Raw genomic sequence first — 12,195 nt, forward strand, 5'->3', positions numbered from 1 at the left:
GGATCTAAAGATACCACATTGTTTGAGCTTAGTAGTACTGCTGCAATTCAAAGTGAGAATTCAAGTATTAGATGCTTCATTTCAATGCATGTCTAGATTGCATTCAAATACGGTGAGCGTTGCTGCCATTGCTAACAACATTGTCGCAAATAGTTCACAAGACATTAATAAAACATCTTTAGTAAAACCTCCAAAGACAAGTGCCTACCAATTAATTTTCTAGTAATGTTTATAATGATATGTTGTACCTTGAAAATCTATTTTCCAACTATGAATTCATATAGGTATAAATGCATTCAAATAATGATATATTTATTGTGATTTTGATGATAGGTAGATCAAATTAATGGCTGATAGGATTGACTTGGCATTTTTTTAAATATGTCTTTAAATAATAAGCATGTATTTGTATTAATTTAAAAATTAAAATCATTTAAATATTAAAAAAATTAAATTGGCCCACCTAAACCATATTTTGGCCTACTATATCATTGTCATTGTCTTAAAGTAACATTTTCATTGCCTTCTTGTACTTTTATCTCCAAAACATCAATATATTCTAATCAAATTAATCATTTGGCTTAACTTTGTTGTGATATTTTTCAAATTTGCTTTAACAATCTTCATTATTTCTATCTTAAATTATTTGTTAAGTTGCTTACAGAGCTCTTTTAATATTAATTTAAATAATATTATTTTTTTCAATAATCTGTAATATTATTAATTGTTTATTTAGAAGAAATACTATTTATACCAAAAAATCTTATAAATCATTAAAAAAAACTATTTAAGTATTTACTGATTTGTGTATATGCAAAGATATGCACTTGTGAAGTGACTATCAATTGCCATTATAGTAACTTTAAATTATGATTGTGGTAGACAATACAATCATTGAAATTGACCAAAATCAATAACATAGTACAATATTAAAATTTTCCTTTACTCTTAATTAGCTGTCAGTTTGAATTTAATGAGAGATTGTTAAAGGCTAATAAGTTATGTCATATTTCAATTTGTAATAACAAATTTAATCACAAGCTTATAGATGTCAATGGTAATTCAATTATTTGTCAACTTTAAGCTACCAAATATGAATTTAATATATAGATGTTTATAAAAATAGAAAATATCATCTTATATATAATTAGCCAATTAAACTTCAAAGAATACTTACACTTTTATTACACCAAGTTGCACAATTAATCTCCACTTTTTTTTCTTTTCTTTTCTTTTTTTTTTTTTTTTTTTATAGATATCTTTTACAAAAATTGGATAATAATGCAATTATCAATGCAAGACTTTTAACAAGGTAATATATTTATTTTATGTCCACCTAAGTTGCATTATGTTGATAAAGTGATATTTAAAAAATCTTATAATTGATTGTATATACAAGACAAATTGATTTTAGATGCTAATATCCTAGATTATTGGCATGGTAAGCTTCTATATGATGTTTGTTATTATAATAATTATTTTGCATAAAGATAGCAGAGCATATTATGCATTGATCTTAGAAATACTAATCCAACTTTTTTCTAATAAAAAATTGATCACAAAAATGATAAATTGCAAACTCACTTTGTTCTATATATTTGTAAGATATTTTTTCTAATTTGAAATTAATTCTTTAATTTTAGCACAACAACAAAAATATGAAAAAAAATTCAAAAAATTCTTTGGCACCAAAAAAGATTGTAAAGAGTTCAAGTAAATATAACAAAGTGTTATCCATTATTTTTCCATACACGCATTTGAAATGCATTAGACCAAGTTAAAAGACAAGAAGAATGTTGTAAAAATATTTCTTAATTATCTCAAAATACTTAAATCATAGATGATTAAGAGTATTTTATTATCTAAATATTAAATATTCATTGCATGTGAAATGAACTCATTCTATGTAAAAAAAATTCTTTCAAGAGTCAATCCAAGATTTGTTTTAAATTGAAACTACTTTGTTGTAAACATTTATGGATTAAATCAATAAGATTATAAATAAAATTGCAAGGAAATACATGCAAGTTTATCATTGTCATAGTTGAATGTTCTATGAGAACAAGATCTAAATGTTCTTGTCATTAATAATACATAAGTTATTAATAGATATTTTGGTAGATATATCAATTATAATATATTGCAAGATATTGTTGTTTGATATGAATAGGGATCTAATTTATTTCCATATTATATGAGAAATTTATTCAAAATAATAATAAAAAATAGCTAAAGATACATGAATTCAAAAACAGTTAGTTATTAATTTATTTTTTGGATTTAAAATTTTAATTTCGAAGTTTAATAGATGAATGAAGAAAAAAAAATTATTTTATTTTATAGAGACATTAAATTTCTTATAAAATTTAGATTCTCAATTTAAATATCTAATGAATAATAATTTAATTAAAATAGAAATTCAAATATTATTCAATTTTTTTAATATAAGCTAAAAAGTAAATTTTATTATATAAGTAGATACTAAAATTATAATTAATCATTTTACAGATATTTTAGTTTAAATTTTAAAATAATGTATAAATTTGTGTAATTTAAAATTTACCTATGTAAAAAAGCATAGATTTTTCAAAAGTAAGCTTTATAAATATAAAGTTACATATTAGTTTCTATTATTTTGAAAAATAAAATAAATATGAATATATTTATTATTATTTAATTCTTTATACAAATTATTTTTAAAATATTAATATTTTAAATTATTTTATACAATATTTTGTGAATCATAATATATAAATTTAAAAATACAAAGTTAATTATTTTTAGAAGAATGCAATAAATAATTATTTTTAGAAATATATTAAATTAGAATTATAGAGCTATACATATTTTATTAAAAAATAAATTAAATTAAAGAATTTTATAGTATATATTATAATATTTTTCTAAAAAATATAATAATAAAAAAATTGTATTGAATTTTTCAAGGTAGATAATTTACTTATAAATTAATTCGTAAAAGTAATATAAATATGAGGATTAAGTATTACTGAGTTATTAAAATATCATAAGATAATGCATGATAGATATATTTAGACGAATATTAATTTAAAACTTATAACTAAAATTAAGTATTGTCGATTAGATTATTTAAAAACTTAACTAAAAACATAGCTAGAAACAATTTTATAACTTTAAATGTTAATAAAATAATTATATATATATATATATATATATATATATATGTTTTAAGAAATGACTAATAACTATTTTTCAAAGAAAAAACCTTATTCTTCTTTTATTTTGGGCTTTGTGCATAATATATATGTTTTCTAAATTTAAAAGATATTTGTATAAATAATAAATCTCACAAGAAAATATATGTAAGTTTATCTAAAAAAGGCTTATATATTATTAATTATATGTTATTTTTAATATATATACATTTTTTATTAAAAAATATTTACATCAGCTTTATTTATATTGAATAGTAATAACCTTTAATAATAAAGTATTGAGATTTTAAAATCTTAAGAAAATATATATATGGGCTAAAATAATCAAAAATCAAAGACAAATATGTAGGATTTTGCTAATACCACCACATTTTTTGCTATTGCCACCGCAACTTACTATCTACCACATGCAATCCTTATCCTTTAATAATTCTGTAAAATATAGTTAATTTTTTCAATTATATATATATATATATATATATATATATAGTAATTTTAATAAATAATAAGATTCTTTTATCAAAAATATTATTTACAAAATTTTCTTATTTAATTTTTATTGCTATTTTTATTTTTATTTTTATATTAATTATAAAGATAATAATATTTGAAATGCTTAAAATATATTATATTTAAAATTAAAAAATTAAAAAATATGTTAAATGAGTGGTAGGTTGTGGTGGAAATAGTAACAACTATAGTAGCATAAATACAATAAAATATATATATATTTTAGTTATTTAATTTGAATTTTTGAAAAGAATATTTTATATAGTATTTGATTTAGAAAGTATTTTATTACCTATTTACAAAATATATACTCAATATTCACAAGTAGAGTTTATGAATCTTTAGTAACTAAAAGTACTACCTGGTCAACTTATGTTTTAAAAAATATCTAAATTAAGTGATATTAGTATTCACATGTGCTAGTTAATAATAACAGATCTCTAAAATGGCTATATATAATTTTATTGATAGTAACTAAGTAATTTAAGCATTATAAAGGTATATTTTTAATAAGTTTTAGAAAAAAATAATATAGTAAATTTGAAAAGACTTTTTTAAATCTTTGTTAGATTAAAGAAATAGTACCTTAAGAATTATTAAAATTTCCAAAATGTATAAAATTATGACTTTATTTTTTGTTTTTATTTTTTTATTAATCTAAGCCAAAGAAAATTAAATTATTTTATAGATTTATATATTCTACTATTGTAAAAATTAACTTCCAAGAAATAAGGGAGAAAAATAAAAAATATATATAACACTAATTATCATATAAATATTATAAAGGAGTATGATTTTTCACACTGAAGCATTTTTTTGTTAATAATATAAGAAAAGTTTTCAGGCTTGGATATAGTTAAAGAAAGACCTTCAAGAGATTTGTTTTTAGAATCTTTTCTTTCCAAAAATACTTTTGAAGTTATGAATTCTTTTAGCAAGCTTTGAGAACACTTTCAGAAGGTAAATTTTCTTTTTTCATAATTATGCTTGACATGGAATATGATTTTGGTACTTTACAAACTACAATACAACTATTTTTATTAAAAAAAGTAACATTTGAATAAATTTCAGGTATTCTTAAGTACCGTTTATATAAATTATATTCTTTATAAGAAATATATTTTTTATACTTAAATTACTCTTTAGAAAATAAATTGATTTATTTACATAAATTTTTAATATGTATGCATCAACATTTTTGCTTTGAAATCTATTTATTTGATTTATTAGTTTTATACCATTATAAATAATTAAAATATATTCAAAAATGGTTTTAAGTAATATATTTAATTTTTTTCTAATTTATTGTAAATACATACGTGCACAAATATAAAATTATTATTTAAGTATTCAAGAATATATATATATATATATATATATATATATATATAACAAATGAATCTTGTGCTTTTTTATTTAGAGAAAAGCCAATGAGAAAAATAGATAAATTATATGTATATATATATATATATATATATATATATATCAGCTATTTTTGGATGATGTCAACCACATGCAAAGAAAAAATATATTAAACCCAAAAATTAAAATAATATTGTAAAGCATAAAACATGACCTAACACATGCTCCATAGAGAGAGGGGCTTGTTTCTAGTTTGTGCTCTCATGCGTCCGCGGCCATAGATCCCCGCCTCTCCCGCCGTGCCCTGGGGTGCCCTTATCCATCGGAGGGAGGGTGAGACCGTGGTCCCGGATCATGGGTGGCTGGTGTGAAGAAGAAGAAGGTGGCCCCATCGCATGCCGAGTGAGTGAGTGCCCATCCTCACCGAACATCGCCGCCTCGCCCCAACTCAACCCAGCTTGAATCCGAGCATCATCGCCGCGCTGATTGCATCATCCCCTCCCTGCCACTGCTCAATTGTTGGGTTCCTGATATTGTCGACCCGTTGGTATTCGTGTGTAGGAATTGCTGCCATGGCGCAGAGCGGGCTGTGGGCTGTGGGGATGCAGAGCGTGGGAGCTGTCAACAGACCCGGGTGGCTGCAGATTGAATGTGGGCGAGTGAGATTGAACCCAGCCGCCACAAGCTTGCGACAAGTGAGATGCGGCGTGGAGGACGAGGGGAAGATGAAGAAGGCTCCCGTGCGGTTGCCCGGAGGTCGTCAGGTCCCAGCTTATGGTGGATCGTTACCGAACTCGCCTCCTGGACTCGGCCAATTCAAGCCTCCGCACTTGTTTGGTATGTTGGAATTGGAGCCTTGGGATATTGCACGACTTGGGGTGTTGCTGTGGGATAGTACTCTGTGCTATGGAATGTATCATTTTTTGGAGAATTGTCTGTGGCGAATGCATGTGTTGATGTCGGAATCTTGGCTATGCCTGCATGACAGTCTTTTTTCTGTTTACCAATGCATTACGTAGTTCAGTTTCCAAGGCTTCTGAGCTGAGATCGTACAGACTGATATCAAGTTTTAGTGGGTTTCGATTTTAGGCACCAGGTTTTGTTCAGGGTGCGAAATCTCATAATCAAAGAATAAATTAAAGTCGGTTTTGTGATGAGAATAGGATTTACATTCTCTGTACAATGCAGTATACTATTAGAGTGACTGAAGAAGAACACTGTTGCAGGAATGCCGCCACCTGAGGATGTCTCCGAAGAGCAAGTAGCTAGAATTGAGGAAATTCTGGAGCAAATCAGAGGATGGTTAGTCTTCCACATCCTTGCTCAAGGTTTACAAAGTAACTATGCGAATTGTGATCACATTAGGTCACGTTTCATATACTTAGGAATAGATGGTTTAATGAATTGTTTCTCCTTTAGGAATTCTAAATTTATTGATAGTACCTCATCTCATTGTATGGTTTATCTTATTCCTGAAATGCTGATACACGGCTCGCAAATGGCACAGTTCTGGAACATGGCAAGAGAGGGCAGCCGGTATAGTGGAGCTACAGAAATCGGGCATGGGGTCGGAGGAGATCTATGATAAAGCATATGTGCCGGCTTCGACTCAAACAGTTATAGTGGTGGCTGCACAAGTGAGTCTCCGGTACGGAACCTGGGGTACCGTAGTGAAGGATATTGCTGATGATCCAAGGAAATCCATACAAATTTAGCATACTGTAAAACATGGTTTTCTGTCTACTTCGTTATGCCTATGCTGCAGAGTCTGTTGAGCGTTGCGTTGCGTATTAGGAAACCTAGGGGGCTTCTCTTTCACTGATAGGAAACGTGGTTTCCTGTCTACTTCCCTCTCTCGTTTCGGTGTCAGTCTTATGATCTGCTTGAGCTTCACTATTTAATTGAGTAAGTGAGTCAGAGAGAGTCTGTATTATCTCGATGTTTAGAAGGTCTGGCAGAGTGATTACTCGAATCAAAGTTAGGATACTTAGGTTTGTTGTGAAGTCTCAGAGAACACTGATATTCAATGGATAATAGTTGTGGGATCTAATTTATAGAGTTGGTTGGATCAGGTGTATCAATCATTGGCGCAGGTGGGATGTTCTTCGGATGTGCTGAGCTGGTATGACGACTCGAAAGTAGATGTTTTGTACTCCCTACGCACACTTTCTGCACAGCAACGGAAGGTTGTCTTCAACCTTGAAAGTTGGAATCTAGTTTATTTTCTCCTTTTGGCCTACACGTACACTTTGTTACATATAGATTGTTGTATAATGCGTAACGTTTTTTAATTGGGTTTATTACTGTAGACCTAAATCTGATTTTAAGTTTCTGATTAGATGTTTAATACTAACGCAATTTCACAATAAATGACTGGAAAACCCATAAGCCTTTCTGAAACAATTAATGCATGTCGCTTATGGCTGAATTTAGACCTCACTTGCTTTAATACAACATCCCGGTCCTCAAGCGGTGCATTAATGCCATTCTGTTCTCTAATGCTCTACTATGCAATGATGCAGTTAGCTGCAGAGTATGTGAAGGATAACGATCTGGATGTGTTGGGCTCTGCTGAGCTCGCAAAAGCTATCAAGGATCATGAACGAAGGCCTGAAGGACGCCAGGTCGGTAGCTTTCTTGTTCGACTCTCTCGTGAAATTTATTAATTTGAAGGCAGTTAACACCGGAGTTGCTGCTGCATCTATAGCATTTTCTTGTCATTTACTCCTTTCCTCCATCAGTATATAGATTAGTCTGGACTATAGTTGTGGGTTCTCATGGTTCTATTCTGTGCTTCACAGGGCTTCACACCTGTGCCTGGAGACTGTCTCGCATTCAGCTTGCACAGAGCTGCCGGAGAGAGTACAAACCCCGAAGAAAAAGCCGTATTCATCGATCGTGGTGTGTCTGTAGCTGTAACAGATTCTGCCAAGCAGAGGTTCGCAGAATTCTCGTGAGAAAATTGGCTAACATGACTTTCTTTAAGTGGGTTTCTAAATCGAATAGGCTAAACGAGTGTATAGTGCGGGACAAGAGAGAGCCTTCCTGATCTGCCGCAATGTTGGCACTGTGCTCAAGGCTTGAATGGCTTAAATTATTTTTAAAATTTTGTGATTCATATTCCTTCTTCTTTTGTTTCCTCTCAAGATTTTTGTGATGTTGATCTGCGTTGATCTCAATTAATAGATTTTCTTTTTTTATTTGTGATTTTCTAAATACTCCAAGTCGTTGCAAAGAGCGACTCTATTTATCTCTGCAGCATTTTTCAGATAGAGGGACCATCTTACCAAAACAGACAATGATTCTAGGCCCGAGATACCTTCAATTCTAATCGCTAGGAATTTATATCGTTGCTCTTTCGGCTGGTGAATGTCCAACAATGGATTTGAATTGTCCAAATGAATTTTGTTAACAAATGAATTTTGCTCCAATGGATTTGTGGCAAGTTCTCTAGTATTACATTAAAATTTTTCATGAAGGGCTTAATTGTATTTAGCTTGGTTAAGAATGTATTTCTAATCAAATTATTTTCATTAAACTTTGATTTACATAATATAGCCAATCTATTTTTTTATTATTATAGTATTGTGATAAAAATTAATCTTGTCCCTTTTGAAAGTCTTAGTGTAGAGACATTGGTATATAAGTCTATAATCATGAATAACATGTTATGTAGTTTGAGGTATGTGATTGTATTAGAAAAAAAACACCAAATGAGATATACAAGTAATGTATAAAATTTAAGCTTTTTTGATTTAATTTTAAATTAAATAATTGGATAATTTTAGTTCACAACTGGGCCATGAAGGAACTAGTGAGGTGACAAGCACAATATATAATTTGTGCGCTGCTTACTTGCAAGAATTATAATAAATCTAGAACATTTAATACTTTCAATATGTAACAGATGCTGGTCAGTCAGTGGCTGTAGTTTAGTGGTGAGAATTCCACGTTGAGGCCATAGAAACCTAGGCTTGAATCCCAACAGCCACACTCATTTTCTTTTCAGAGCTTTTAGGATTTTGTTCAATTGAATATGTTTTAATGCACTGTGACGATAACAGTCATCGAGAATGCAAAGCTTCTTGTTCTATAATTTTGTGCAAGCTTAGAATTCATGCCGCAATCCTGATCTCGGGTTGATTGAGATGCCTGATTTGACGATGTGAGGTATAATCTATTCATCCTAATGGAGGAGTGTTTTTTCCGCGTTTGGGTGGCAAGAGCAATTGCTGTGAGCACCTCTATAATAGATCAAGCCAAAAGACTATTGGATGATGGTAATAATGTTGAAAAACAACTGTCCAGGTCGAATGAGCTAGCACACTCAGCACACTCGTGCACTTCACGTAACTAAATTCAGTTTAAAGACAAATGATGATTTATCTGAACACCATTAGTTCGTTAGGGTGTATGACGTTTAAGGCCCTGCGCACACTTACGAAAGTGCGGTGAATTTGTGTTATTTTATTTCTCCGTTTAATGACATCAAAAACGTGTTATCTGCAAGGTCACATGCATGTATGGATCGAGTGTATTTTGAGCATTTTTTTCTCTTTATTCTCAACAGGTTATGGGTCCACGTTTCTCGCTGCCTTCTTCACTCTCTAAGCAGTAGATTTTTCCTCACCTTCTTCTGAACCATGTGACAAATCCTCCTTCATGAGACATGCTAGCTCAAAACTTCTTCGCATCCTCCTCCTCAACTAACCGCTTTACTGCCCCTCCTCTGTTTTCCTACTCTCTTCTTGTTAGAATGGAGGAAGTTGGCGATATAAAACCTGGTCTAGCCCAGGAAATGATCTCAGGCGGATCTGCCCGCAACCAGACTGCAGCTAGCCTACCATCCCTCATCTCACAATCCTTTTCTAGACCAGACATAGCTAGCATTGGTGTAACGCACATCGATAAGCTCACGAGGAATAACTTTTCAGTCTGGAAATTCCAAATGAGTATTCTATTACCCGCAAAGAAATGTTGGGAATAGTGAATGGAACTACCTCAAGAAAAGCTTTCTCTGATGAGGAAGAATGGGCCGACAAGGATGTACTATGCTAGTTCTTCTTGATTTTCGCAATTGATAAAAAAACTTATGCGTCGTTTAATGAACTGCCATTCTTCTAACCAGATGTGGCGACAGCTGTGCATAGTTCATGAACAGAATGCAATAGAGAACGTGCAACTACTGCAGCAGTAGTTCTTTGACATGCGGATGAAGCCGGATATTGAGGTGGTTGACCACGTGAGCTCGATTGAGCAACTTGCATACCAACTAAATGACTCAGGAGAGCCCATCTTGGATCAAGCCATGATCTGTAAGATTCTAAGCACCCTGCCGCATCGATTCCATTACCTACTCTGAACATGGGACAACGTCCCAAGGAGCGAGAAAACAGTAGAGGCCCTCACACTACGCCTGCTCAAGGAAGAAACCCGAAACAAGATTCAAGAGGGCATAAACGAAGACGAAGAGAAGGCCTTTTTCATGAGCCGAGGACAAGGTCAAGCTTCGAATCAAACTCAAAGACCCCTCTCTGCCGAAGAGAAGAAGAGACGATCTGCTAGGATCGCAGAACTCAAACAAAAAACAAAATGTCGAAAATGTGGAAAGAGGGGGCATTGAGAGCGCGAATGCCCCGACATCAATAAGAGGATATCGTTCAAAAAGACAAAAAAAAATGGCATAAAGAAATGCAAGGCGAATGCTGCCATCAGCGAAGAAGTTAATGAGGACGATAGCACAGCCTTCATGGCGCACGCTGACAAGTCCGCCGATGACTCTGATGCCTAGCATATGGACGGAGGCACGACAGTCCATTTAATAGACCGACTAGATTAGTTTATTTTGCTAAAGCTTGTACCCCAAGGGCGATGGTTCATAGTAATCGACGACAACAGATGACTTTGGTTCCGAGGAGTTGACCGCATCAACATTCAATGTAAACTCGAAAACACGTAGAAATCACAAAACATCCACCGCATCTTTTATGTCCCAGAACTACGGAAGAATCTTTTCTCTGTAGGACAAGCAACTGACAAAGGGTCAGTGACCACATACACCCATCGCATATGCTACCTCACAAGTCTTGAGGGGCGGGAGAAAGTTGTTTTAACAAGAATCCAAATAAACAAATTATACAAACTTGAACTCAGGGTTGAATGCCAAGCTGCCCAAGCTCACATTGCTATAGCGCGGGATGCATACATTAGATGTGATGAAACGAGTTCAAATCCAACAGACTTGACAAAGTCCTTAGTAAGTACAATGGAGTCCAGTAGAAAAGGAGAAATAAGCAGAAGCGGAGGAGCTAACCGAAGCGCAGATTGGAAGGTCAACCTTGTGGCACAAAAAGTTCGGGCATGTGCACAACGCTATGATCGTGCACATGCACACGCATAACACTGTTCACAGCTTATGTTTGCAAAGCCATGCAGTGTTGAAGAACCCATGCAAGGGTTGTGCAATGGGAAAGAACTTCAGGAAGCCATTCCCAAAGCATTGATCTTCACCGAGGCCCGAAAAAATAGGTGAGTTTTTTCATAGCGATGCGTGCAGACCGATGAGCAAGATTTCACTAGATAAAGCTCGCTACTTCGTCCTTTTCAAGGATGACTTCTCGAGGTATATAATCATTTATTGCATCCAATACAATTCGGATGCGTTCAAAAGATTTAAGGGACTTTGCACACTCGTACCCCAGCAAACAAGAAACAAAGTCTAGAAGCTCCGCAACGATCAAGGGGGTGAATTTTTGAGCCAAGAATTCACATAGTTCTTAGCTAATTCGGGGATTCAATATGACCTTACTAGCCCCCATACTCCAAAGCAAAACGATAGTGCCGAAAGGGAGAACCGCACATTCATAGAGTGTGTGCAGGCAATGCTGCATACAAAAAAGTTGAGCCTTGACTTCTAGGGAGAGGCAGTACAGACCGCCGCCTACCTCCTAAACCAGATAGCCTTCGGAACAAGAAGCTACAGGATGCTATACAAGCTATGGACCGAACAAATGCCAACGGTGTCACACTTGCGTGTCTTCGAGTGTACGCCATATGTCCACATTCTGAAGGCAAGGAGGAGCAAATTGGACCCCAAAAGCATAAAGGCCATCTTTGTTGGATATTATAC

At 32.6% G+C, this 12,195-nt stretch overlaps 1 protein-coding gene across 1 annotated transcript; it reads left to right on the forward strand.

Moving 5' to 3' along the window:
* Positions 1-5,478: 5,478 nt before the first annotated feature.
* Positions 5,479-8,184, forward strand: LOC112293113 (uncharacterized). Its single transcript, XM_024542221.2, has 6 exons — positions 5,479-5,903; positions 6,293-6,368; positions 6,574-6,703; positions 7,139-7,252; positions 7,589-7,690; positions 7,868-8,184. The coding sequence occupies exons 1-6, from the start codon at positions 5,639-5,641 to the stop codon at positions 8,021-8,023; spliced, it is 843 nt and encodes a 280-aa protein (XP_024397989.1). The 5' UTR covers positions 5,479-5,638; the 3' UTR covers positions 8,024-8,184.
* Positions 8,185-12,195: the final 4,011 nt, after the last annotated feature.

The sequence above is a fragment of the Physcomitrium patens genome, chromosome 16, assembly GCF_059467195.1.
Source record: "Physcomitrium patens ecotype Gransden chromosome 16, ASM5946719v1, whole genome shotgun sequence".
Taxonomy (NCBI): domain Eukaryota; kingdom Viridiplantae; phylum Streptophyta; class Bryopsida; order Funariales; family Funariaceae; genus Physcomitrium; species Physcomitrium patens.

What these genes read in the sequence shown, in the direction of transcription:
- LOC112293113 (XM_024542221.2), top strand. Translation starts at nt 5,639, where the DNA reads ATGGCGCAGAGCGGGCTGTGGGCTGTGGGGATGCAGAGCGTGGGAGCT. An exon ending in CTGGAGCAAATCAGAGGATG is followed by an intron (nt 6,369 to 6,573) that starts GTTAGTCTTCCA and finishes CAAATGGCACAG; the next exon opens with TTCTGGAACATGGCAAGAGA. An exon ending in TTTCTGCACAGCAACGGAAG is followed by an intron (nt 7,253 to 7,588) that starts GTTGTCTTCAAC and finishes GCAATGATGCAG; the next exon opens with TTAGCTGCAGAGTATGTGAA.